The sequence below is a fragment of the Lepidochelys kempii genome, chromosome 1 (genome assembly GCF_965140285.1).
Source record: "Lepidochelys kempii isolate rLepKem1 chromosome 1, rLepKem1.hap1, whole genome shotgun sequence".
NCBI classification, from domain to species: Eukaryota; Metazoa; Chordata; order Testudines; family Cheloniidae; genus Lepidochelys; species Lepidochelys kempii.
Window position 1 is genome coordinate 286,528,160 of NC_136380.1, and position 27,020 is coordinate 286,555,179.

General features: G+C 42.9%; 1 protein-coding gene across 5 annotated transcripts in view; it reads left to right on the forward strand.

The window, feature by feature from the left end:
* The window catches only part of PTPRR (protein tyrosine phosphatase receptor type R), a 198,774-nt gene that overhangs the window by 3,664 nt on the left and 168,090 nt on the right, over nt 1-27,020 (forward strand). For 4 of the 5 annotated variants that reach the window (XR_012156754.1, XR_012156755.1, XM_073327782.2 and 1 more), the window contains exon 2: nt 14,279-14,583. Coding sequence is in view for 2 of the 5 variants with exons in the window: in XM_073327782.2 (XP_073183883.1) it covers nt 14,279-14,583 (305 nt within the window). In the remaining 3 variants the exon portion in view is untranslated. Of the gene's footprint in view, nt 1-14,278; nt 14,584-20,532; nt 20,840-27,020 lie in introns of those variants that run through there. The other variant, XM_073327786.2, reaches the window with a different exon arrangement.

Below are 27,020 nucleotides of genomic sequence, written 5' to 3' on the forward strand. Positions count from 1 at the left end.
CAGAGCTGTCAGAGCTGGAGTAGGGCCTACATTTGTACTAAGTGATTACAAATCACTATGAACCTTTAGCTGCTATTATGTTTTGAAGAAAAGGGCAAGATAGAGTAATGGCATAGGTTATTTGCTAGTAGGTATGATATAGTGCACATTTTTGCAACAAAAAGTTAGTATCTCTCGAGACTACCAGAAACAATTGTTATGTTGGTGAAATAATGTTAGGTGGTAGTGAGAACACGTAGTGATGCACCAAAATAAGCTTATAATTAGAACTAGTGAACAGTGGTTCTGGACCAATTTTATAGTGGTGGTGCTGAACGCCACTGAATCAAACTGTAAACCCTGTATATGATGGAAACCACTTCAAGCCAGGGGGTGAGGGAGCACCCCCAGCATTCCTAGTTCCAGCATCTATGCTTGGTGTTACCTAGGTTACTGAACTAATTAACTATTTAATTTCATTTTCTTTTCATGAATTCCATGAACAGGCTTAAAATATACAAACAAAGAATAAAATATACAGTCACTGTAAATGGCCCAAGCAAAACCATCTAGACTGGAATAAAACCTACTCAAATAATAACCTCCATATCAACCATCCATATGTCTTTTATCAAAATATTGAGAGAGAAAGTGATTTTTGCAGAAAGTCCTAGAGGTTAACAAATGGAGGCCCATGGAGCCAAACAATTGTAAGTAAGACTTGGTAGAATTGTCATCATTAAGACATGGTTTCTTGAGCAAAGGTCTCACAGCATCTTTCTTCAGGGCCACTGTTATTATTCCCTCCCATGAAGGAACACATTGACAATATAAAACATGGGACCAGTACTTCAGCAACCAGGAAAGCCAAAGGTCCTACTCAGTCTTTTGCCAAAAGAGATCCCAGTGCCTCCAAAAGGTCATCTGAAACTCTAGTAGAAAAGACTGGCATGTATCCACTTGAGATACTGCTCAGGCCTGATCCAAACAGTTGTTACTGCAAAGTAACATGAAAATCACAGTGGAATTTTGCAGGTGCGGAGAAACTTAAACAAAGTGTGCGAGATTGTGTGCAATGCATATGAAAATAGACTTGGAATGAGCATCTACTCCTCCCTGCTAGTTTGTAATGGAAAGTGTCTTTCAAAATGGAAGTTTCTGTGTAGCATATCCAGTCAAAAATATTGAGGTGTATTCTCCTTTGGAATGCCTTCATAACACCACATGTCATATTGAGAATACATAATGTTTAATGTTAAATTTGGGAAACCAGTTCCTGCCAACTGTCCATACTCCATGTCTCCTGCAAAGGAAAGTGTGTGTCACGTTGAGCTGCTGGAACTGCAAATACACCAGAGACAGCATGGGGACCTTCCACTGGTGCAAATCACTGTAGTTCCAGTGGGAGTTGTGGTCAATAGATTTTTTTTTGAGATTCAAGTTAGAACTGTCAAATTAAAATATCTGATAAATTAGAATGTTCTTTTCAAGATGAAATGAGTAAATGTTATAACTCACTCTCTCGAGTCTGGGAACATGATTTGAGGAAGGAAATTGGAATGTAAAAACGATAATTATAGGCTTACTCTAGATATAAGATCAGAGCCAGCCAATTTAAGAATTCACTGAAAACCAGATTGTGAGCAGATTTGTGTGGGTGTGCCACGATAGAAGGACATGCAAGAAGCCCTCCACCATCCCTCTACATCATGCTTTCACTTGCCAGGCTTTAAAAGCCCTTTCTACAGTAACAGTCTCATGCTTAGGGGAAAATAGAGACTCTGCACTCAGGGAGTGCGATATTAAAACCAGGGATGGGGAAGAGGTGGTGACATGGAGTTGCTCTGGTGCATAGAAGTGGGGAGCAATCTGTGCCAGCCTGATGGTTGGGGATAAAGGGGCTTAGCCCTGATGTGCACAGAGATGCCCCCAGAAAGATTGTGCCTCAGACACGCCCAGTCTCCCATTGTTGCTCCTGGGCAGGGTAGCCCACATTGACTTCCTCTCAGGGTCATGGCATGAATGCCACAATCTAGCGCTGAGTATACTTGTCACTCACAAAGTTGATGGTTGCTGGAAGTATTGTGGCATCAAAGACAATCATGCTTAAATGCTGTGGCAAGGGGCCAAAGTCCATCTTTTTTGAAGGAAGTTTATACTGTGGACCAATGTAGCTGTCCTGTTGGGTTTCCAATACAGTTCTGAATCAAATACTTGGTAAGGCCAGCCAGTTATGTAGGCTAGGAACTCATGAAAAGCACTGATTTCTCTGAGCCACATTAGCTGCACCAGAACTCCATAGGCTCAAATTCTGCTTTCCATTACAGCAAATACTGATTTCACTGGAGTTACTATGGATTTACCTCTTCGTAACACAGAACAGAATTTAACTCAGTCTTCACTTGGAAAACTACAATAATGCCAAATATGGCAAATTGATGTGGCACCTTCTGAAAAATAGGCAATTATGACACAATATCAATGCATCAATACTATGTGTCTGAATATGTCAGAATAACAAGTGCCTTAGGGACCAGTGCTCCATCTCTTAACTCACATGAGTCGACCTACTGAAGTCAATGGGCCATAGTAACAGGTTCCATTTTCAATATATCAGGCAACATACCCATAATGTAGAAGATGATGAGATGCAAAGCCTCACTTTCAAAATACTACTGGTGCACTTAATCATATATTGGCTGCATTCTGACTACTTTGTGTTCTGCTTTGCTGTGCATTTGTATGATGTTTAATTACAACGCCTATACCCCGGAAAATGTTATGTGTAGTGAAATATTTTTCAGATGAAGTTGGTTTTTTGCCAGTCCTGGAGTTTCTTACACACTGCCTCATCCACCGACTAATAAAGCAGCATCCAGATTTTTGTTCTTTTAAAGCAGTCTAATTTACTTAAGAAAATACCTTTTGCAAAGTATGTTCTATTCATTTGATTAACTGCAAATCCATACATTTGTGTCATTGTTTTAAAAATCTATCTGGATTTATTGGTAATAATTCTTGATTTTAGTTGCTAGAGATAAACATTAGTGTGTGTGCAACTAGAGCTACATAACCTACACTAATGAGATTTTAGTCTGACTCGACTGACATGCTGTTTTGCTGCCATTTAAGGCATACTGTTAAGTAGACATTACAAATGCGAAGCATTTTGTCTCCAGACAGTTTTTGTTTTCCTCTGGTCTTTCATGATTATAAAAAACATTTTTCTACCAGAAATGTTGAGTACTCCTGAAGTGTTAAAATGTTTTTGAGTAGAACAAATGAAACATGGAGAGATGAATCTGGTATTTGTATTTAGAACTCACATTACTTGTAGTTGTTGTTTTTCTTAAGCTTTAAAATATCAGTGATTTGCTTGGTTTTCTGAGAGGAAGGAGTAATCCAGAGCCAAAATGCTTCTTGAGTTATTGATTAATATATAGAGCTATGCCTTGTGCGGCATGGCTGCACGTGGAGAAAGAAGGCCAGGATAAGAGAAGAATGGAAGACATGTTGTGATTGGCGCAATCCATATGAGGGCTGAAGGACCAATTGATCAAGGTGATATGTGGCTACTACCTAGGTCTGAAAATGCAAATTGTTTTGATTGTTGAAGTACCAGTGGTAGAGCAAGTTTCCTCAATATGCCTCAACCTTGACCTGAAAGGACTCCCTCTCAGGGTGAGAGTGTAGTGCAGTCTCCTTCTCCTGTTCAGCTCTTGGCCTTTCTCTAGCAATTACCAGCAAAGCTGTCAATGACAAATGTAGCATTAGATATTTGTAATTTGGACTCCTGGGAACTGGACCAAGACCAATAAACTCTTATCACAATATAAATATTTTAAAAGAGACTTGAAGGTAATATTCCCTCACTATAGGCCATATTCTCCACTTTATGGAGGTACACAGAGAGGTGCAAACTGTAAGGACTGGTCAGAATTGCATTCCCCATTCTCAGTGGAATGCAGGAATTGTTTTGTCCAAAGGGAGCAGGGAGGAAGCAGGCTATGACCTCATCCCACCTACGCTTATAGGAATGATCATATGGGAGCAGACCAAAATCCATCTAGTTCTGTAACCCAGTGGTTCCCAAACTTTTTACTAAAGCGAACCACCGACTGCATTTAGTCTGTTGTGGGTTTTTTTACGACCGACTCTTACATCTATACACCCTCACCACAACCCTAATCTGAGCCTTCTGTGGAGAGGAGGCCCCCCGGCATCTAGGGGTGTTTGGAGAGCGAGCCCACCCCACAATCACCATGCAGAGGAAGCTCCTGTCCTCCAGGGCTGGGCCTGGCTCCTAGCTCTGAACATTGTGACTTGGCATATCTGATTGCAGTGCCAGTCAGGTTTGGCCAGGCCACCCCTCCATCATGACGAAGGGACCATCAGTCAAAATTTGAGCAAGTGGCATTGCAACCCATGCATCAGGTCACAACATCCTGAATGTTGTGGCCCAGGCCCAGGCTGTGCAGAAAAAGAACCACCTGTGTGGGATGAGTACAGGGTGGGCTTGCTCCCTGGAACCCCAACTGCACATTGTATTTTGTCTAGCACCTCGCGACGCATCTAAAATCTTCCTCCAATGCTCTCCTGGGCTGAGAAACACTGCAGTAACCTGTTACTGACTGTGATGAGTACCTGCTGGCTTCAGAGAAAGATGCAAGAAGCTTTGCAGTAGGCAGTTAAGGAATAATCTGCCCATGAAGGGTGAAGGTGGGACCAGTGGAGTGGGAAGAATAGGCCTATATGTACTAAAAGGTTGTAATAGCAGGCATGCTCTCCATGTGTGCTGGAGGAGTTCAGCTTTGCACTCTACCTCCTGGTTGCTTTGCAGTGCTCCTCAAGGGGCAGTGCAGCTCCACGCTCCCCTTTACTTTGGACTGCACCTAAGTAGCATGATCAAATCTGTCATACTTTCTTCCCTTACGTATTGCTAAAAGCAGAGAGAGATCACTTTAAGAGATCATTTTTAATTTCTCTGTTTTTTGTAATTATTAATAATAATATTTATAATGCCATAGCACCTAGGAGCCTTAGTCATGGACAAGAACCCCATTGTGCTAGGCGCCATACAAACATAGAACAAAAAAGATTATTTGTGCCCCAAAGAGCTCGTGATCTAAGTAATAAGGCAATTTTCATATTTCCCAAACAAATTTTTCATGGAATTTCACTGTACCTAACTTCTGACTACATCACAGGAAGTATGGGCTCAATACTGCAATCTGGTACGAGTAAGAACTGCTCAATGGGAAGAAAAGGGTGCTGAATCAGTCAATATTTGATGTCACTGTAGGCTTACACTAACAATAATCAAAGAAGCAGAAAGAAGCATTGTTAGTGAGTCTGATTGGCAGAGCAGGAGGGGGGCCCTGAAAGGAAGGGGGAACAGTTTGTTTGGTCTTGGTCATACTCTTCCAGGAAGGATTCTCATGCTAGAAGATACAGACTGCTTCTGAAAAATATACCTTTGCTTATGGAGCGTTAGGACAAGAGAAAAACCTTGCCCTGGCTGAGCACACCTGAATCTGCAGAAATTACTTTTTCAGCATTCTGAGCAGAAGCAATAGAGAAGTGACCAATGAATATAAGAATATAAGAGCTGCCATACTAGGTCAGATCATGGTCCATCTTGCCCAGTATCCTGTCTCTGACAGTGACCCGTACCAGAGCTTCAAGGGGAATGTACAGAACAGGGTTTTTAATTGAGTGATCCATCCCTGATTTCCACTCCTTATATTTCTGGAAGTCAGAGGTTTAAGGTCACCCCAAGCATGTGGTTGCATCCCTGACAATTTTGGCCAATAGCCAGTGATGGACCTATCCTGCATGAACTTATCCAGTTCTTTTTTGAACACATTTATACTTTTGGCCTTCACAACCATCCACGGCAATGAATCCACAGGTTAGTTGTTCATTGTGTGAAAAAGTACTTTATCTTGTTTGTATAAAACCAGCTGCCTATTAATTTAATTGGATGGCCCCTGGTTTTTGTATTGTGAGAAAGGGTAAATAACACTTCTCTGTTAACTTTTTACACAACATTCATGGTTTGATAGACCTCTATCATTTCCCTGTTAGTCATCTGTTTTCTAAGCTGACCAGCTCTAATTATTTTTTGCCTTTTTCTTTCTCTACATTGCTGTTTCCTGCAAGAATACCTTGTCTCTACAGCTGTGTTTTCTGCTCCTCCAGTAGTTATAATGAGACCCAATAAGCCACCAATGATATTACCAAAATGTGTACTTTCTGTGGGTCATTGACGTCAGTGGCAGTTAAGGGCCACATTCTGCTATTTGTATTCAAGCTGAGTAGTACCTTACTCCATAAATAAGACCAATAATGGGCCCTGAAATGACAACTTCAGAAATCACTAGTCTGAGGTAGAAATTGGCCATGATTCCTAAAGAAAATGGGATGGTTTCATCTTTGGAGAGAAGGCAATGGGGAAAAATTGACTTGGGCCAGATACTCCAGTCCACTGTTCTAGCTTCTGTCGCAGCTGGTTAGCCAAAGGTCAGGGAGCTGCAATTGGCTCCCTGTGGATGTAGCTCAGATGTAGTGAAAAATCAGGGCCTTTATTCAAGCCCTTCAGAAAATGGGCTTTTTCATCCCTGTGAATAATTTTGATGTTTCATCAAAAAATCCCAGACCCAAAATATTATCTCTGAAAACTGAACTTTTTGATTCACAAATGCTACTGTGGTGCTCCATGGGAGTCGTCGTTTGGGACGCTCATTTTCCTTTGTAGGCTGGGATCCCTGGTTGGACCGCATTCTCTCACGATGCACTACAGTCTCCCCATATGGTGTTGCGATGTAGTTCCATCCTGGGAGTCCCTGACCATTGTGCATGATGGGAGAAGTAATCCCACTGAGAAGCCTGGCCCGTAGCGGAGAGTGTGATGAACTATAAGTCCCCTGAGACACCACAGCGGATACCCAAATCTAAATATTTCTGCTTTGGAGCACTTGGTTTCTGATGAAAAAATTGAAATTTTCTGCAGAGAACAGACACTTTCATGAAACATTTAATTTAGTTAAAAACCCAGTTTTCTGTCATAACAGTTTCAATGGAAAATTTTTGACCAGCTCCATCTTTTTCTCCTCTCTCTCTCTCTCTCTCTCTCTCTCTCAAGCCAGTTACTCCTGGGGGAATTCTGTGCCAACTGCGCAATGCAGAATTTTGCAGAAATTAATGTTGGGCATGCAGAATTCCCTTTTCCCCCCACAGAAATGGGCTGCAGAGATGTTGGCCACCACTCGGGCCTGCTGGACCTGGCAGAGCCCAGCTCATAAATAGAAGACAAGGCTGGAGGGAGAGGGAGCATACTGGAGAGGGAGGGAACCAGCAGCTGCAGTTCCCAGCTTCCTCCCTGAAGAAAGGAGGCAGGGACATGCAGGAAACTCCATGCAAGTCTGGGCCCCAGCATCAGGTTGTTTCTCCCTCTGGATCCCTGGGCTCTAGAAGGTCTCTGAGTGTCTGGGCCCAGACGGGGCCCACAGCTGGGCTCTGGGGGGTAGAGAGTGTGAGTATGTCGGCTGGGTGGGTGGGGGATGCTCCATGACTATGGTTCTGCGAGGGAGAGGGTGTGAGTGTCTGGTCTCCCGGCTGGGCTCTGAGGGGGCAGAGAAGCAGGAACTGGGTTGTCATAGGGGTTTCTTTAATTCTCTACTCCTGGGGGAATTTTTGTGTATGTCTGTATTGTTACAAAAGATACTTGTTGACAGGTATTTTGAAATAAATTACGAAAATAATTAAAACTGGCATGATTATATAGTGTTATTTTGACAAATAAAATGTGCAGAATTTTGCAGAATTTTAAAATATTGTGTGCAAAATTTTCAATTTTTTTGGTGCAGAATTCACCCAGGAGTAAGCTAGTGTAGGGCCTGATTTAGTCTCACTGAACAGAAAATCAGTTAGAAAATCTCATGACTTAGGACACTGCCCACACTATCCATCCTTTCACTCAGCATTCTGATTTTGGCATTAGACTCCATGCAGAATCCAACACTGCCCCTTGATAAAGTGGTTGAGTTAAAGCTAGTAGATAAGTGGGAGGACATTTCCAGTGTGAGATGCTGGAATCTAGTGATAGTGGATAGGGCTCCAGTCCAGTGCTGCAGAATGGGAGGGCAAATGCACTCAGTGGGGAAGCGCTCAGATTTGAGAGTATTGAGTTAGAGACTAGGAAGAAATGTGAAGATCAGAGACCCACCATTTCTTAAGTAACAAGGTTCAGTTAATCTGTTTTCTGAAAATCACACACATTACTGGGAATAAAAGTAAGAAATTAAAGTTAAATTGCAACACATGTAATTTACCTGGAAAAATGCTTTAAATGTCCTTTGAATATATAGAATATATATAAATCAAGAGTCAATTTCTGCTGTTTTTTTTTCCTTGTGAAATTAATTTCTTCCTGTCCTCATTTCTCCAACTTCTGGCTTGTTAGTCAGAATGTGGCAGACTCTGAAATAAAGCTCTCGTCCCCTAATGCCCCTATTCTACTTGTGCTATATTGATGACATCTTCATCATCTTGACCCATGGAAAAGAAGCCCTTGAGGAATTCCACCATGATTTCAACAATTTCCATCCCACCATCAACCTCAGCCTGGACCAGTCCACACAAGAGATCCACTTCCTGGACACTACAGTGCTAATAAGTGATGGTCACATAAACACCACCCTATATCGGAAATCTACTGACCGCTATTCCTACCTACATGCCTCCAGCTTTCACCCTGACCACACCACACGATCCATTGTCTACAGCCAAGCTCTACGATACAACCGCGTTTGCTCCAACCCCTCAGACAGAGACAAACACCTACAAGATCTCTATCAAGCATTCTTACAACTACAATACCCACCTGCTGAAGTGAAGAAACAGATTGACAGAGCCAGAAGAGTACCCAGAAGTCACCTACTACAGGACAGGCCCAACAAAGAAAATAACAGAACGCCACTAGCCATCACCTTCAGCCCCCAACTAAAACCCCTCCAACGCATTATCAAGGATCTACAACCTATCCTGAAGGACGACCCATCACTCTCACAAATCTTGGAAGACAGGCCAGTCCTTGCCTACAGACAGCCCCCCAACCTGAAGCAAATACTCACCAGCAACTACATACCACACAACAGAACCACTAACCCAGGAACCTGTCCTTGCAACAAAGCCCGTTGTCAACTGTGCCCACATATCTATTCAGGGGACACCATCACAGGGCCTAATAACATCAGCCACACTTTCAGAGGCTTGTTCACCTGCACATCTACCAATGTGATATATGCCATCATGTGCCAGCAATGCCCCTTTGCCATGTACATTGGTCAGACTGGACAGTCTCTACGTAAAAGAATAAATGGACACAAATCAGATGTCAAGAATTATAACATTCATAAACCAGTCAGAGAACACTTCAATCTCTCTGTTCACGCGATTACAGACATGAGAGTTGCGATATTACAACAGAAAAACTTCAGAAACAGACTCCAGCAAGAGACTGCTGAATTGGAATTAATTTGCAAATTGGATGCAATTAACATAGGCTTGAATAGAGACTGGGAGTGGTTGAGTCATTATAAAAAGTAACCTATTTCCCCTTGTTTATTACTCCCCCCCACCCCCCACTGTTCCTCAGACTTTCTTGTTAAACCCTGGATTTGTGCTGGATATGGCCCACCTTGATTATCATACACATTGTAAGGAGAGTGATTGCTTTAGATAAGCTAGTACCAGCAGGAGAGTGGGGTGGGGGGAGAGAAAAACTTTTGTAGTGATAAACACCTATTTTTTCATGGTCTGTGTGTATAAAAACATCCTCACTATTTTCCACAGTATGCATCCGATGAAGTGAGCTGTAGCTCACGAAAGCTTATGCTCAAATAAATTGGTTAGTCTCTAAGGTGCTACAAGTACTCCTTTTCTTTTTGCGAATACAGACTAACACGGCTGCTACTCTGAAGCTTAGGAATGTTTGAGAGAACTACTTTACCATGATTCTAACTTCTCTTGGCTCAGAAAGAGAAACAATTAAAGCTAATTTTAAAATACTTCTGAAAATGACTGGGAATCGCTTTTCTAGACTCACAGATGTCAAAACTTCCAGAATCCATTATCTTGGGTCCTTTCAGGGCTAGAAGTGAGTGTGAGGTCCCATTGGGAATCTCCCTTTTCCAGTGGTAAAAAGCTCTGGTTTCCAGGCCTGGGGGATATAAGATAACAGACTTCAAAGTTTGACATTTTAAGTCTTAAAGCTGTTACTGATTCTGAACTAAATCTTGCCTTTCTTGAAAGCTGGGCAAGGTTAGATTTTTGGGGAGAGAAGAATGAAACATTTTCCTGACAGGTTGTTTTAAATAAAATGGCTGCTGTTTTAAGCTGTTTAGGGATTTGGAATGGTAAAATACATCCTGCGGAGATGGATTAGTAAACAGGGGGCAGCTGACAGTCAAAAGTGCATGGCCCATTCATTTATTACATGGTTTTACAATTTATCATATGGTATCTCTACTACATATGTAGTTATTGTGTGTCAATATGTGTATGTATATGTTATATGGACAGATCCATGTGCCAGCTCTGATTCCTGTGATGTGTGAACCTGTCTATTCAGGATTAGACTCTCATGATTAGGATTTGGGTGGTCTGACTTAATGGTCAGAGCAGGAGTCAGGGGCCAGAGGTCAGGCTGGGTCAGGATACCAGAACCTGGAAAAAGGCAAAGGGCAGACTGAGAGTCAGGTGCCATGCTGGAGCAAGAGGTCAGAGTCAGGGAGCAAGTGCAGGGGATACAGTTCTAAGCCAGGGGAAACCCAGTTGCCCAGGCAACTTCCTGTTCCTCTGCTTGGTTTAAATAGAGGCAGAGAATCAATCCAGACTCCTGGAGTTTGGCCTGTCAGATCACAGGACTGGAGTCTTCTGCCACGGTTGAGTTTGAGTTCTGGCAACTGTTAACTGGGACTGAGTAGTGGATTATCACATACTGTATCCTAAGCACCTTCTGGCCTGGGGTTCAAGACCCATGCTGTGGATATAGACTGAGCTTGTACACACATAAGAACCATGAGATGGCAGTGACTTTGGTCACTCTTGCTTTAAATTGGCTTTTTAAAAAAGAATTCAAAGGCGACAGGAGCTTTCTGTTGTACATTTTCACATAATCCTGTTCCCCTACCTTTCCCTCTATTTACCAGAGGGGAAAATTCAGTGTTGTGGTGGGAAACCACAAGTTTCATGTGAATTACATGCAGAACTGACATGCATGATTTCCCTGTGCCCCTTTCAAGCCATGAAATGCAAACTTATATGCGGAGTAAGTCATTACTCAATAATGCTGTTTACATTAAGCCAGCTTGTGGCTGGTCCATGTGCAGGTGTGCAAGGGTGTGGCAGTTGTAAGGCATTTCCATTCCCTCCCCCGTATCTGTGTAGCTCCCTGCTGGTGTGCCCAGGATGCTAGACACTACAAATGGGAAGGTGAGGTGTAGGACCATAGTCTTGCACCCTGCACTGAATAGCAGAGGAGAGTGCATGCTGCAGGCTCCTAACGAGCGTATCAGTGTGCCTACACTGACTCTGTGCCAGAGAGCTGAGGCATTGCCTCCAGGAACATATACCATAGTGATGTATTTCCCCAATGCCACCAACACAGGTCAGTGACTGATTGACACAACTGAACATTTTCGGTTTGCTTGTGAGAAAGGCTAAACTTTTCTCATTTTGCTGGCCAGCCCCTATGCTTTCTGGACTACACCAGCTCTCTTGGCTGAGCAGGAGGTATGGGTGGCTTTTTGCTGGTAAGGGTAGCTACTGGGTGCCACCAGTAGAATCAAACCCAAAATAGCTTAATGGGACTCCTGGAAGTTTAACAACCCAACATTCATCTGTTTTAAAGGTACACCCTGTATCTGACTTTTCTTCCTGTGCTCCAAATCCATCTGCCCACAAAAACAAGGGATACTGCACCATACAATCCCAGCTTCTCTACTGGATGACAGGCTGTCAAGAAGAAAGCCAAGCATTCAAGATGCTAGGTTCTGTGGTGGGTTGGGGAATGATTTCTTGTGTGTTTGTCTATTCAAAAGAATAATTTACATTTTATGTAGCATGTTTTGTACCTCAGGATCCTAAAGTGCTTTACAAGTCTGTATTCCTAATTCAGGAAAATTTCCCATTGGTCTCAGTCCATATATACTCCTGGGGGAATTCTGCACCACTGCACAATGCAGAATTTTGCAGAAATTAATGTTGGGCACACAGAATTTCCTTTTTTTCCCCCAGAGAAATGAGCTGCAGAGATGTTAGCAACCACTACAGGCTACTGGACCCCCGCAGAGCTCAGCTCACAAATAGAAGACAAGGCCAGGAGGAGCAGGACAGGGAGGGAACTGGATGGTTCCCAGCAGCTTCTGTTTCCCACACACCCTGAAGTAAGGAGGCAGGGGCATGCAGGGAACTCCGTGCAAGCCTGGGACCTAACATCAGGCTGTTTCTCCCTCTGGATCCCTGGGCTCTGGGAGGGTAGGGTCTGTGAGTGTCTGGGTTGGGGGGGCCTGAAGCTGGGCTCTGGAGGGTAGGGATAGAGGGTGTGAGTGTCTGAGCTGGTGAGGGTGTGGCTGGGCTGTGGGGAGTAGGTGGTGTGAGTGTCTGGCCCCCTGGCTGTGCTCTCAGGGGGAGGGGGACACAGAAACAGGAACTAGGTTATCATAGGGGTTTCTTTAACTCTCTACTCCTGAGAGAATTTTTGTGTATGTCTGTATTGTTACAGACATACTTGCTGACAGGTATTTTGAAATAAATTATCAAAATAATTGAAACTGTTGTGATTATGTAGTGTTATTTTGACAAATAAAATTTGCAGAATTTTGCAGAATTTAAAAATATTGTGTGCTGAATTTTTAATTTTTTGTGCAGAATACCCCTGGAGTACATATAATATTTCTGCATATACATGAATCGCTTAACCCACCATTGAAATTCACCCATCTCTGGGTAGCAGTAACAGTAGACGACAGATAGGATACTGTTCTTGATTTGCAGTCTGGTTCATTGAAATTTCATGAGGAAATTAGGTCAACAGAATGTAATTACCTAAACTGGAATCTCTGAAGGGCACTGGGATTGACATCTTAACTCTTCAGAAAAGTGCCATGGGATCTTTAGTGACCTCCATCTTCTCACAAACATGATACAGGCTGGAAGAGCAGTGATGGTATGATTTCACACGATTCAAAACAAAGGACCTGCCAGCTTTGACATTTCTTATATCATTCATTGGTCTGAAGAATATCTCTCTTTTTCTATATCCCTACCATTGTTATATGTTGCTTTGAGAATCCCAGTTTGTTGTTTTTAAATTGTCCACCAGCATCTGTGTTTATTACACACAAGAAATAAGTTACCATGAGACAAGATGACTGAGCTGTTCTGATTAAGTACAAAAGCATTATCTTTACATATAGGTGACATACAAGGAACAAACTGTGTGATCATTTTCAAAGTGGGGAGGGGACAGTGGGAGTTTGTCTTCAATGCAGCCACAACAAATATATTGTGAAGAGGAGATTAGAATTATATATGTAAGGAAGATAGGCTGATAGAAATACAACACATCATAATTTCTTATGTGTAGAGGCCCCAATCAGGGATCAGTTCTCCATGGTGCTAGGTACACATCCTATTGTAGTAATGTGGTTACACCTGTGCAACCTACTTTCTTCCAGCAGAGGAAGGATGATCCAGTGGTTAAGGCATTAGCTTGGGATTTGGGATATCAGGGTTCAGTTCTCTGGTGTGCCACAAACTTCCTGTGTGACCTTGGGCAAGTCACTTAGTCTCTGCTATCCTTATCTGGAAAATGGGATAATATACTTCTCCACCTCCTTGGTGAATTGTGAGAGTAAATAAATTAAAGACTTTAGTGTGCTCAAATAGTGTGGTAATGGGTGCCATATAAGTACCTAAGATAGATAGAATTTACTCCTGTGTTTGCTTCCTCTGTGTAGTCTTCAAAATGTAAGCATGACCATTTGCCAGCATGCAAAAGAAAATTTGTCATGATCACCATATCAAGAATGGAATCTATGTCAATGAAATAGTGTTTATCACCTACAATTGCTGAAATGTGCGCAGCAGGCTTTAAAAGCATCATTCCATATTCCCTTAATAATTCCTCCTAGGATCTATGCAACTCAGTTCAGCAGATGGCTCTGTAAATCTGAATGGCTGAATGAGACTGTATTTTCATTTAAGTCACTGATGTTCTCTCTTCTTTCAACAGGGTGCTTTTCAGGAGACAATGATCACTTCTTGGCAATTCATCAGCGAAAGAGTGGGAAACCGGTATTTATTTATCGCCATGTCCAAAGTGTTGAGAAAAGTTTGGATACAAACAGCCAGAAGATTTATAAACACAATTTCCATTCCTCTTCCTATGCACAAATAAGCAAGCTGCACCCTGCGATAATTGTTAAGTCAACTTTCCCTAGACCTGCTTATGACCCATCCCTCAATCTATTAGCTATGACTGGTCAAGAGCCGGAAGTGGAAAATCTCCCGATTCCAGCAAGCAATGTGATTGTTGTGGTAAGTACCTTTCTCTAGGTCTTGATATTGCTTCATGTGCTTTTTTATCTGAGGTATCCAAAGTTCATATTTCTACTGCATGAGCTATGCCACTTGCAGCCCTCACTTTGTCCTCCTCCTTCAAATAAAACTCCCTGTGACAATGGTAGCAGCAGCACCGTCATCAATGACCTTGCTGCAGCATCAATTAAGCACTTTGTGTTGGGGCATTATGAGCACCAGAGTGGTAATTACTGGGCTAATGATGTAATTGGGAAGATATAAGAAGTCACAACAGGAAGCTAGGAGGCGCTCAGAAGGTGAGCTGTGTTGAAGAGGGAGGCTGTGGGGAATGCTCCCACTCTGAGATGCCTGTGTTACGGTCCATGGGTAAAAGAGTGGAGGAACCAAAAATACACTTGGGGAAAGGAGAACATCCTTGGTATGTTAATGACTGTGAGGAGATACAAACAGGCTAGGCAACAGAACATACCAGGGAGCTGAGAAAGCACCCCATGACACGCCCATTCAGTAAGGCCTGCCATGATGTGTGTGATAGGCAGATAACCAGACTGGCAGAATTTGGCCCTAGGTAGTTAAGGAACTTGTCTTTGCTTCAGGTGTCTTGAATACCTTTCTCTGTACTGCTCTCTTTGAATTTGCACTGCCAAGCAAAGTGGTAGAACCCCCTTTGCTGGATGGCTTTTAAAATTAATGTGAAAAAAGCACTAAAGATGTACTTTAGGGAATAATCCTTCCTAGTCAGGAAGACGGATGGATGATCTAAAAGGTCTTTTCCATCACTTCTATGATGTGTTGCATAATTCCATAATTATGGCAAAGCAGCTATTTTAGAACACTCATGTATCCTATGTGGCAGTCAGGAACTCCTGAGCAGAGCATTTAACTGGTGTAGTCCTCAGTCCAGTAGATGAAGCAGCATGCACTGCTTAATTGGAGACCCAAGCATGCAACCCTTGACAGGCAGCAGCTTTACTAGGTGAGCTAAAAAGAAACTCCTTCCCTTGGCATGGTGATAGGAGTTGTGGAAAACTTTTCTCAGTCGCAAGTTAGCACTCTTTTCCTCTGGATTACCGAGCCATCTGCTGGGGATTTCTACAGGAGCTAGGCTGGGGAGAAGATAGCAAAGTGCCAATGAAACAGCTCAGTGATTGTCACAGACTGGAATAGCCCCTAAGCTGCTGCTCCCTGCCATACAGCCAGTGGAGCCATATAGTCATGATCCACCAGGTTGACCCCACTCCTCCCCTCCTGCTCCATTTTAGGTGTGGAAATACTCTTTGTGGAGCTGTCCTCCATGGCATACACAGGGGCTGCACACATTCTGCAGGAGCTACCGCCATTCTGCGCCCCTCACCCCGTACAGTAGAATCGAATGAGACCTAGGTCACAGAATCATAGAAGATTAGGGTTGGAAGAGACCTCAGGAGGTCATCTAGTCCAATCCCCTGCTCAAAGCAGGACCAACACCAGCTAAATCATCCCAGCCAAGGCTTTGTCAAGCCAGGCCTTAAAAACCTCGAAGGATGGAGATTCCATAACCTCCCTAGGTAACCCATTCCAGTGCTTCACCACCCTCCTAGTGAAATAGTGTTTCCTAATCTCCAACCTAGACTTCCCACACTGCAACTTGAGACCATTGCTTCTTGTTTTGTCATCTGCCACCACTGAGAACAGCCTACCTCCATCCTCCTTGGAACCCTCCTTCAGGTAATTGAAGGCTGCTGTCAAATACCCCTCACTCTTCTCTTCTGCAGACTAAATAACCCCAGTTCCCTCAGCCTCTCCTAGTAAGTCATGTGCCCTAGCCCCCTAATAATTTTCTTTGCCCTCCACTGGACTCTCCCTAATTTGTCCACATCCCTTCTGTAATGCGGGGACCAAAACGGGATGCAATACTCCAGGTGTGGTCTCACCAGTGCTGAATAGAGGGGAATAATCACTTCCCTCGATCTGCTGGCAATGCTCCTACTAATACAGCCCAATATGCCATTGTTCTTCTTGGCAACAAGGGCACACTGCTGACTCATATCCAGCTTCTCGTCCACTGTAACCCACAGGTCCTTTTCTGCAGAACTGATCCCCCTGTCTGACCAAGGAGGAAGCGACTAGATTTTCTCTTTATTTTCTAATTTACAAAATTCAGCAATTCACAGTGGGTCTCCTGGTCATTACTGTGAATTAATAAGTTTTGGATATAACCATATGACTAATGGTTACAACAAATATATGACTAATTCTGTAAATTGTTTTGCAATATTGTACTCTTTTACACAAGCATTTTTATAAGTCACCCTGTTGTACAGTATGTTGGCATCTTAGCACAGAGAATGTTTCAAAATGAAGATTCCTGGCTAGGTCTTGGCTCTTGGACTCCTGCTAGAAATTTCAGGTGCATCTGATGAATGTACTAAGTATTTGCTCATATTTGGTTGAGGTAAATGGAATGCAGATAGCTGCTGGAGTCACAGAAGATGAAAAAGAGAACCAGAAGGAGCTAATTTGGATTTATGAAGCGTTTTCGATTCTAAACTATCAATTACTATTAATATATTTCCAGAAAATTAGCATCTAAGGGCCAGATTCTGTGCTGATTTGCATCCTATGTAACTCCAGTTCGGTGCTAGGTATGTAACATATGCAGTGGACAAGAGTCAGCCTGGGGTTATGCCAGTTTGCACATAGAAGTGGGCTAGAGTAGCTCAAAGTGCTGACAACTTCACTTCACTGGAGGAATGTCAACTGTTAGTGCAGTTCCAATAGGGAGTGGTGCTGGTCAGGTAGGAGGAGGAGCCACGCCAGCTGATGGATACATTGTTTCAGTGTGTCCTTAGTCAGCAGGTTTCCCATAAAGTCTAGCTGCGAATTAAGGCTTCTTTCCCCTTCCCCACCCCCGAAACCAGCAGACACCTGGCAGCACTGCTTGTTGTCTTCTGAAGGTGAATCCCCCACATGGATACAGCTGCCCATGCAGGTGTAAGCAAATTAAGCCCCGGGTGCATGGTATGTATAGCACCATTCATCTTAAAAGGTGATAGAATCTTACAGGGAACTTGTATGAATTCTGGGAGACGCACAAGTCTCACATCAGGATGGAGAGCCCACACATGAATGATCGGGGAGAACCTATGCTTTCAAATGGATGGCCTCCTTGTCACTTAAAAACCTGAATAACACAGGTTTTCAATTGGCAGTTTTTATATAACTGTCCTATTAAATGTACATTGTGACCTTAGTCCAGAGCCTTGCTGCTGCATTTGTGCTATGAAGAATCTACCACTGTTCTGAGACCTTCTGTTCTGACCGAGAACCATTTGTGCTCTAGGCACAACAGTGTGATTTGAGCAGCCTTTGCCGTGACAGCTTTCACTAAGCTTTCTGTGGGAGTGCCTGAAACTGTTATTTTAATGTTGTCTTTTAGCATGAGGTAGTCAGAACAGTATATCTCTTTCTGTAGAAGTGCTGAGAGATTCAACATCCAAATGAGCTTAATCGTACTGTAAGAATTTTCCTGGAGGATGCCTTCCACCATCGGGCAGCTCCATTGCAAAGTGCCTGTTGGAATTCAATCAGACATCGCTATTTGCAGGGTTTTTCACATCTGAGTTTTCTTCTGTGAATTTAATGCTAAATGAATTTCTGCATTAATGACATTTGAAAAGGATTAGGTTTGTTTTGAATGCATTTATGGCATTCTCTCTGTCTATAACCAGCATTTGCTACTTGTTGTGTCTTTTGGGTTTTGATCATTTAGGGCAAACATTTGCTGTATTGCACTTGCTGACCTTTTTGTTCCAGCCTTTAGCTATGTTGTTGGTTCCTCAACTTGAAAGGGCAATTGCTAGTGTCAGTGCTTCCTGTAATCCAGTTACTTGCCTAATGCATGTTGGGATTTAGTAGGAAAGCTTGAAAAGGGGGGTTATTTTTTAACTAAATCAGTACAGTCACAGTTTATTGCAGAGGAGAAGGAACAAAATTCAGTCAAATTTCAGCAGTTTAAATTTAATTTTCTGCGTAGTAAGGGCAGAGAAGAAGAGTGACCGTACCAGGAATGTAGAATTATTAGAAGGTGAAATTCTATGTTAGAAAAAGACCATCTAACAAACAAAGTTTCACCCACATACAGCTGATTCCTTGAAGCATGTTGTGAAGCCAAGAATTCTGTGTGCAAAGGAGTTGTTTTGGGACTCCTTCAATAAAAGAGTTGCATTCATGGGTTATCTTTGCAATGAACCTGGGGAAATTGCTGTGCATGTTTATCTGGGGAAGGAAGAGGAGGTAAATGTTATATAACTTGAGGCTTTCTATCACAGGAAAATGCTTGCCTTATCTTATGCTTCTAGTGTTTTTGTTTGTTTTTTAAGGAACAATAGGGGCAAAACAAGAGCTTTTACAGGGGCTTTGGCTGTTGTATAACTATGCCTCACAGATCCAGTCTGACTATTAGGCCATATGCTCCTTTAAGCAATACCAGAAAACACATGAGAACAGCTGATTGATGGTTTTATGTAAGGGATTACTTGTTTCTCACAGGACTGTATTTTAAGTGCCCTATTCACCAGGGTTTATTTTGTAACTGGAAAAGCTATTTATTTATCAAACAAAATGCATATTTTCAGGGTTTGTTTGAGCATTTGTTCATTTCACTCTTGATTCTCCAAACTGAGATGCAATTATTCAGAGTTTTGCATGTGTAAAGTATATGCTTGGGGTTCTCAAACTGGGGGTCACAAGGTTATTATATGGGGGGTTGCGAGCTGTCAGCCTCCACCCTCAAACCACACTTTGCCTCCAGCATTTATAATAGTGTTATAAATTAAAACCACAATTTTTATGTTTAAGGGCGGGTCTCACTCAGGTTTGCTGTGTGAAAGGATAACCAATGCAAAAGTTTGAGAACCACTAGTATATGCTCAAGGTGAGTGCCACCGGGGTCAATGCAGTACACAGAAGGCAGAAATAGTACATGGATAAACACTTATTTATTATTAAACATGCAGCTGTCTGGCACACTTTTGAGTAATTTAAACCCTGTTTGGGGGGAACTTGGAAGAAAAAGTGAAGGACTAATAGCATTGATTAGTCAGGTTAGCCGGGGGCCTACAGGTGTCTTCTCAGAGCTGTGCCAAAGCTTGTTAACTCTAACATTTCCTTTCTGTCTATAACCAGCATTTGCTGCTTGTTGTGTCTTTGGGGTTTTGATCATTTAGGGCAAACAGAAACGTTTGCTGTATTATACTTGCTGACCCTTTTTGTTCCAGCCTTTAGCTATGTTGTTGGTTCCTCAAGTTGAAAGGGCAATTGCTTATTCAGTCCTGAGTCTCTCCCAGACTGACTAACAAATGCATTGTGGTGTTTGATTGGTTTTGTGATGCCAATAAATGTCCATTAGAGATTGAGCTGAGACTATCAGATGCATTTTCACTTGTTTCCTACAAAGTGTTTTGCCTTCAGGTTTCAGGAGATGAAAAGCTAATGCATTTGGTCATTGCATTCACTCTTTCCTTTCCTCCTTCATCTCTTGCACACTGTATTCACAAATGCCAAAATCTGTCTGACCCTTAATTTGTACCATGCTCATCACTGTAAAGTCCTGTACCTTACAAAATAATAGTTTCAATAAGCATGAATCTTCTCTTAATTGCATTCATTTTACATCAATGTAACTCACCTCCACTGAGTTTATTGGAGTTATTCCCAATTAACACTAGTGTTAGATAAAAATCAGCCTTCATATCAGTGACTTACCCGTAGCCTTTAGTTTCCCTTTCTTTTTGTCTTTGCAGGTATAACACTGACAGACCTCAGTCGTCAGCGGGTGGGATCAAACCTGGAACTTAGTGCACGAGCTAAAAGCCAACCGGCTGTTAGCTAAGGCTGTAGAGCAGACTCCTTTAAGTCTCTCTAAGTGGTGTCGGTGCCACTAGATGGGACAGAACACCACACCCAGAAGTTGTGTGGGTTACCTACTTCCCCTAGCTGAGGAAGCGCGTCCCGAGCTTCAGAGACTTCGCAGTTGAAATCCGGGATGAGCCCCCACTTGTAATACTGACAGACCCTGGTTGTCGGCAGGCAGGATCGAACCAAGGATCTCTGGAGTTTAGTGCATGAGCCTCTACCACATAAGCTAAAAGCCAACTGCCTCTTAGCTAAGGCTGTAGAGCAGACTCATTTAATTCTCTCTCTAAGTGGTCTTGGTGCCACTAGATGGGACAGAACACCTCACCCGGAAGGTGTGTGGGTTACACAGGCACAGGTAAGATTGGTGGGAATTTCCTTATCTCCTGTTCTCATTCCACTTCCAAGAAAAAGGCAAGACCAGTGTGTTTTTGTGTGTATGTGTCACTTGCATTTTGTAGACTCACAGGCAGTGGCTCAAAGTTCCAATTATGTGTCCAAGAATTCCTTTTGTGTGACTGGACTCAAGTCAGTACAGCAGTGTGGAGCACTGTTCGCTTTGTCCTCATCTCTCTGGCTCTGAATTCCATTTCAGGTATGCTTAATCCTCACTAAGGAAAAAGGCTGCTAACTCTCTCTGGAGTGTGCTGGATACTGGAATAAATTGAAGGCCGTTTGCCAGCTGCTTATAGTCTGGAATAGTTCTACAGCAACATGGCAACCCCTATGAGCGGTGAGGGAGGATCTCTGCCTCAAGCCATAGTTTTTGGTGCTGGGCTGAAAGAATTAAACCCCTTGTGCTGTAGCTCGTCCATGCCATCAAGTGTGTTTTTTCATCAGCAGTTGAGTCTCCTATCTCATAGGGCATCTGAGAACCAGGAAGAGATGTGGTCTGGCCAAACTTTTGAGGTGGGTGTGGAAATCTGGATATCCTCTCCACAGTGCACAGCTCCCGTAGGTGGGAGGTTGGAGATGGAATCCTTCTGTGAAGCTGTGGAGCCATAGTGGAGCTGCGCTGTCACCATTACTCCAGCCTCCTCTCACAATTGCTGTCACCGCCTCCCCTCTGGTCACCCCGATACCCATGTTGCCCCCATGTCAACGCATACAAAATTCAGTTCTTGAAATCGTCTATCCTTGCTTGTTGATCTGCCCATAGGCACATGCACCCTCTGAATGCTTCTATTGGTTCCCCATTTCCCACTGCATCAAGCTCAAGCGTCTTACCCTCACCTTCAAGGCCTTTACAGCTCTGCTCCTTGTGGTGTTTAGATGTTGCTTGTAATTATTAGAATTGGGAGCACTGGCTGTTGGGAGTCTGAAAGGACAGGAAACAGGAAGGAGGGGGGAGGAGTTGAAGAGGCTGAGGGAGAGCTACGGAGGGTGCAGCAGCAGCTTGGAAAAGAGGTTTTCACTTTAAAAAATAAAGTTCTGTTGAAGTTTGTTAATACCTTGCCTGGTTACTACAACATTTTGGTGACGAGGATGGATCTTCTGCCTCTGAACCCACCTGCACCCTTTCTACAAAGCCCAGGTGAGCCTCCAATTGCTTTTACTGTCTGGATCCATATGCTTGAGACTTATCTGCTTGCAATCAGTGCTACAGAGATTTCTGAAGTAAGAAAGTCATAGAGTCATAGAATATCAGGGTTGGAAGGGACCTCAGGAGGTCATCTAGTCCAACCCCCTGCTCAAAGCAGGACCAATCCCCAATTTTTGCCCCAGATCCCTAAATGGCCCCCTCAAGGATTGAACTCGCAACACTGGGTTTAGCAGGCCAATGCTCAAACCACTGAGCTATCCCTCCCCCGCCCACCAAAGCATGCTCTGCTAATCCACTGCCTTGGAGCAGAAGGGCAGCGTACATGTTACACTTTTCCCCTTGCAGACGATAAATATTAGACTGCACTCACTGCATTAAAGAACTTTTTTGTACCAAGAGTGAATGTAGTAGCTAATCGCTACAGATTTTGCCAGCATGACCAGAAACTAGGGGAGCCTATAATGCAGTATATTGCTTCCCTGTGGAGTCTGATTGTAACTTGTGACTTTGGGAATACGGCGGATGAGATGATTAGAGACCAGCTCATTGAAAAAACAACCATGCTTCATATAAGAGAACGTTTACTTCTAGAACCACAACTTACACTAGAAAAAGCAATAACCGTTGCTCCCCAGATTGAGTCAGCTACAGCTGAAGCCAGAATAATGGACATGGATACAGGAGGCACAGTCCAGGCTGCGACTCCTTTGCAGAAAAGTTCACTATCGCTGCAGACACACAACTGCAAGAGGAAAACTAATGAAAAACCACCAAATCAGCAAATTCAAAATACAGTAAAAGCATGCTTTTGCTGTGGATCCCCACAACACCTTGCAAGCTACACAGGATGTCCGGCAAAAGTAGCTCAGTGCAATCACTGCAAAAAGATTGGGCATTTTGGTAAAGTATGTCACAGCAGCCAGTTCAATCAACAGGTTCATGCAGTTACAATACCAGATGTTACTGTGCTGAGCGTGGACAAAATCACTACTGCACATATTCCAGAACAAATAAAGTGCATGGTAAATGTTTCTGCCGTACCCTCAGGCAAACCACACTCTATTCAGCTAATGTTGGACGCTGGCTCAGCAGTATCTATACTACCTGATTCCATCTATTTGCATTACTTTAAAGATGTACCTCTTACTGAACCCAAACTTCACTTGGTGTGCTATTTGAAAAACCATATTCCAGTACGTGGCTGCCTGCCAGCAATAGTTACTTTTGGTGATTGCTGTGTAACTGCAAAGTTCTACATCGTCCACAACGGCACTCCTATCTTTGGCCGAGATTTATTGGCTGCTTTAAATCTCAGGGTAGTTAGTGGATGAATTGATCTTCCTCAGCAAAGCACTCTTGCGGTACACACACCAGTTTCAGCTGGGACCCAACACCAGGTTGAGGAGAAACCCTTCTCTGCTCATGGGTTTCTGCATAAAGTTAAAATGCGGAATAATGTGATGCCTGAACGACAGAAATTACAGTGCTTATCATTTTCAGTCAGGGAAGCTGTTTCAGAGGAAATTAGAAAACTTATTCAAAAGGACATTGTTGAAGAGATCGACTCCTCGGAATGGGTTTCACCTATAGTAGTGATGCAGAAGAAAGGTGGAGGCATTCACCTTTGTGTGGACTTAAGGGAGCCAAATAAAGCTATTGTGTTTGACAACCATCCTCTTCCTCACATTGAAGAAGTATTTGCAGAACTCCATGGAGCAAAGATGTTTTCTACTCTTGATTTTCAGAGCGCATACCACCAGGTTATGTTGCATGAAGATAACAGAGACCTCACAGCATTTATTACATGATGGACTATTTCATTTTAAACATGTTCCATACGGTCTCGCATCAGCCCCAAGTGCCTTCCAAAAAATGATGTCATTGATTTTGAAGAATCAGCATGGAGTTCAGTGCTATTTGGATGATATTATCATGTTTGGAAATACTTCAGAGGAGCATGACAATAACCTTCAGTCTGCACTAAACTGCATCAGCAAAGCAGGCCTCAAGCCCATAGGTCCAAATGCAAATTTAGACAAACTGAACTCTCCTTTCTGGGGCATACAATTTCACAGGCTGGACTAAAACCTGATCTGGCTCATATCCTGGTAATTTCAAATCCTCCTCCTCCAACAGATTTGCAAACCTTACGTTCCCTTCTTGGGTCTTACCTCTTCGTATGCAAAATTCATTCCCAATTATGCTTCTGTCATTGAACAGTTACGGGAATTACAACGGGGAAGTTCAACTTTAGTGTAGACAACCGATGCACAAGCTAGTTTCGAAACGGTGAAAGACTTGATTGTACATAGTCCAGTACTTGCACTATTCAGTCCTGCATTGCCCACAATTGTAACTGATGCTTCTGATTATGGACTTGGGGCTGTCCTCACACAACTTCATGAGGACAACACAGAGAGGACTGTTGCATTTGCTTCAAGGACACTAAGTAATGCTGAGAGAAAATATTCTACAGTCGAAAAAGAAGCACTTGCTTGTGTCTGGACTACTGAAAAATGGAGAACTCTACCTGTGGGGCCGCACATTCAAGTTACGCACAGACCACAGCCCTTTGACGATGCTGCTCACCACAAAAGGACTGGGAAGAGCAGGATACCGTATTGCTCGATGGTCTGCAAGACTACTCTCTTTCAATTATGAACTGGAATATAAGCCTGGAAACCAAAATGTGGTAGCTGATTGCCTTTCTCGCCTGCCTTTGCCTTCACCAGATGGTCCACCGGAGGATAGGATGTAGTAGTTGCGCTTATTACAAGCGCTCTCACTGCAGTTACAAGAGAACAATTTCAAGCTGCTTGTTCAGCGTGTCCAATTCAACAAAAACTACGGGAATTTCTGGCAAAGAGCTCAGTAACCCTAAAAACCTTGACTCAGTTTTGCTGCCTTATTTTAGAATTCGGGATGAACTTTCTTTGCTTGATGGCTGTGTGCTATGAGGTACACACCAGCTACTTGTGCCAGAAGAACTCATACACCTGGCACATGATACTCATCAAGGAATTGTCCGAACCAAACAACGACTACGGGATCTGTATTGGTGGCCAGGGATGGACTCTCAAACTGAAGCACTTCACTCCGATGAAGTGAGCTGTAGCTCATGAAAGCTTATGCTCAAAAAAATTTGTTAGTCTCTAAGGTGCCAAAAGTACTCCTTTTCCTTTTTCATAAAATCCTGTGTCACTTGCCAAATGCATGATAAGACAGCAGTTACATGTACCCCTCCATTACAGCCTGTTCCTCTTCCTGAATCTGCATGGGAAGAAGTGGCGATTGACATTGTAGGACCCTTTGATACTGCTCCAATTGACTGCCATTATGCCATCACTTTAATAGACTATTTCAGTAAATGGCCTGAGGTAGCATTTACATCGCAAATCTCTTCTGCTACAGTAATTAAGTTCCTCTCTTCAGTTTTTAGCAGGGAAGGTAACCCCAAAGAACTGGTTTCAGATAATGGTAGTCAATTTACTTCCCTGGAGTTTGAAACTTTTTTCTAGCAGAGAGGAACATTTTACACAGAAGGTCGTCCCTATACTACCCTCAAGCCAATGGGGAAATCGAACGGTTTAACAGAGAGTTTACAAATGCTAAACTGGAAGGGTGATTGTGGATAACCTTCACTACTGATTTCATGCAAGCATACCGGGCTACATGACATGCCACAACGCAAAGATCACCCGTAGAGTTACTGCATGGGAAACAGATGAATACTAAACGGAACATTTCTGGATTGTTAAAGGCACGACCTGAGGCCCCAGCTGAGGATGATGTGAGAAAAACAGTTGAACAGAACCAAGCAAAGTCTAAGGCTTTCACAGACAAGCAGCGGGGTGCTAAGGAACCAAAGTTTCAGTGTGGTTCTTACATTAGAATATGAAAATCTGGAATTTTACACAAAGGGGACCATAAATTCACAGCTTCTCTTAAAATCATAGAGAAGAAGGGACCTTACACCTATCAACTTTCTGATGGGCAGGTATGGAATGCTTCTTATCTCACACCTGCCTATGCACCAAGAGGAGATTATGCCAATACCCAGTCTGCATTGGATGAATTCACCGTAGTATCAACACAACAAGACATTGCACTGGAACCAGGGCTTGAGAGACGGCCTGTCAGACCCGGACAACCACCTGTCTGGACTAGAGACTATATTATGTAGTATCTATAGTGTTTTTAGTGTAATATTTCTGTCAACAGTATAGTGCCTTGTTTCCTATTTGTTCCTGTGGTTAGAACAACAATGTTTATTGTAATTGGGAGAGTTTCTTAAGAGACGACACAATGTGGTGTTTAGATGTTGCTTGTAATTATTAGAATTGGGCTGTTGGGAGTCTGAAAGGACAGGAAACAGAAAGGATGGGGGAAGAGTTGAAGAGGCTGAGGGAGAGCTACTGAGGGTGCAGCAGCAGCAGCTTGGAAAAGAGGTTTTCACTTTAAAAAATAAAGTCCTGTTGAAGTTTGTTAGTACCTTGCCCAGCTACTACAACACTCCTCCCTATTTATATGCTCTTGTGTTTTATTTCATTGCCCCATCACATCCTCTCTGCTAATGATGCCTGCTTTTCTAATTCTTCATCCCTTCTTCTAAGTCGTGCCTTCTACATGGAATGTTCCCTCTGAACTAGTCTGTAAGCTACTACACTCTCCTCCTTCAAATACCTCCTTGAGTCCCAGTTTTGCTGCTATACCTGCAGGAAATCAGCCAACCAAACGGGTTAGGTCCTGGGGGAGCCTAGCAACAATATTTGTCAATTATTTGGACCTGTAATTGTCCCCACTCAGTGGAGATGCTGGAGTGCTGTGGTAAGAAGCCTTTGTTCTGACATACTATGTGTAGAGGTGGCTGAAAACATTTTGTAAACTATTTTTTCCCCGCGAAACATTTTTTGTGGAAAAATTTCATTTAGAGTGAACTTTTCCCATAAAAAAAAAACTCAGATAATTTCTCTGAAATTAAAAAAAGGCTTGTTTT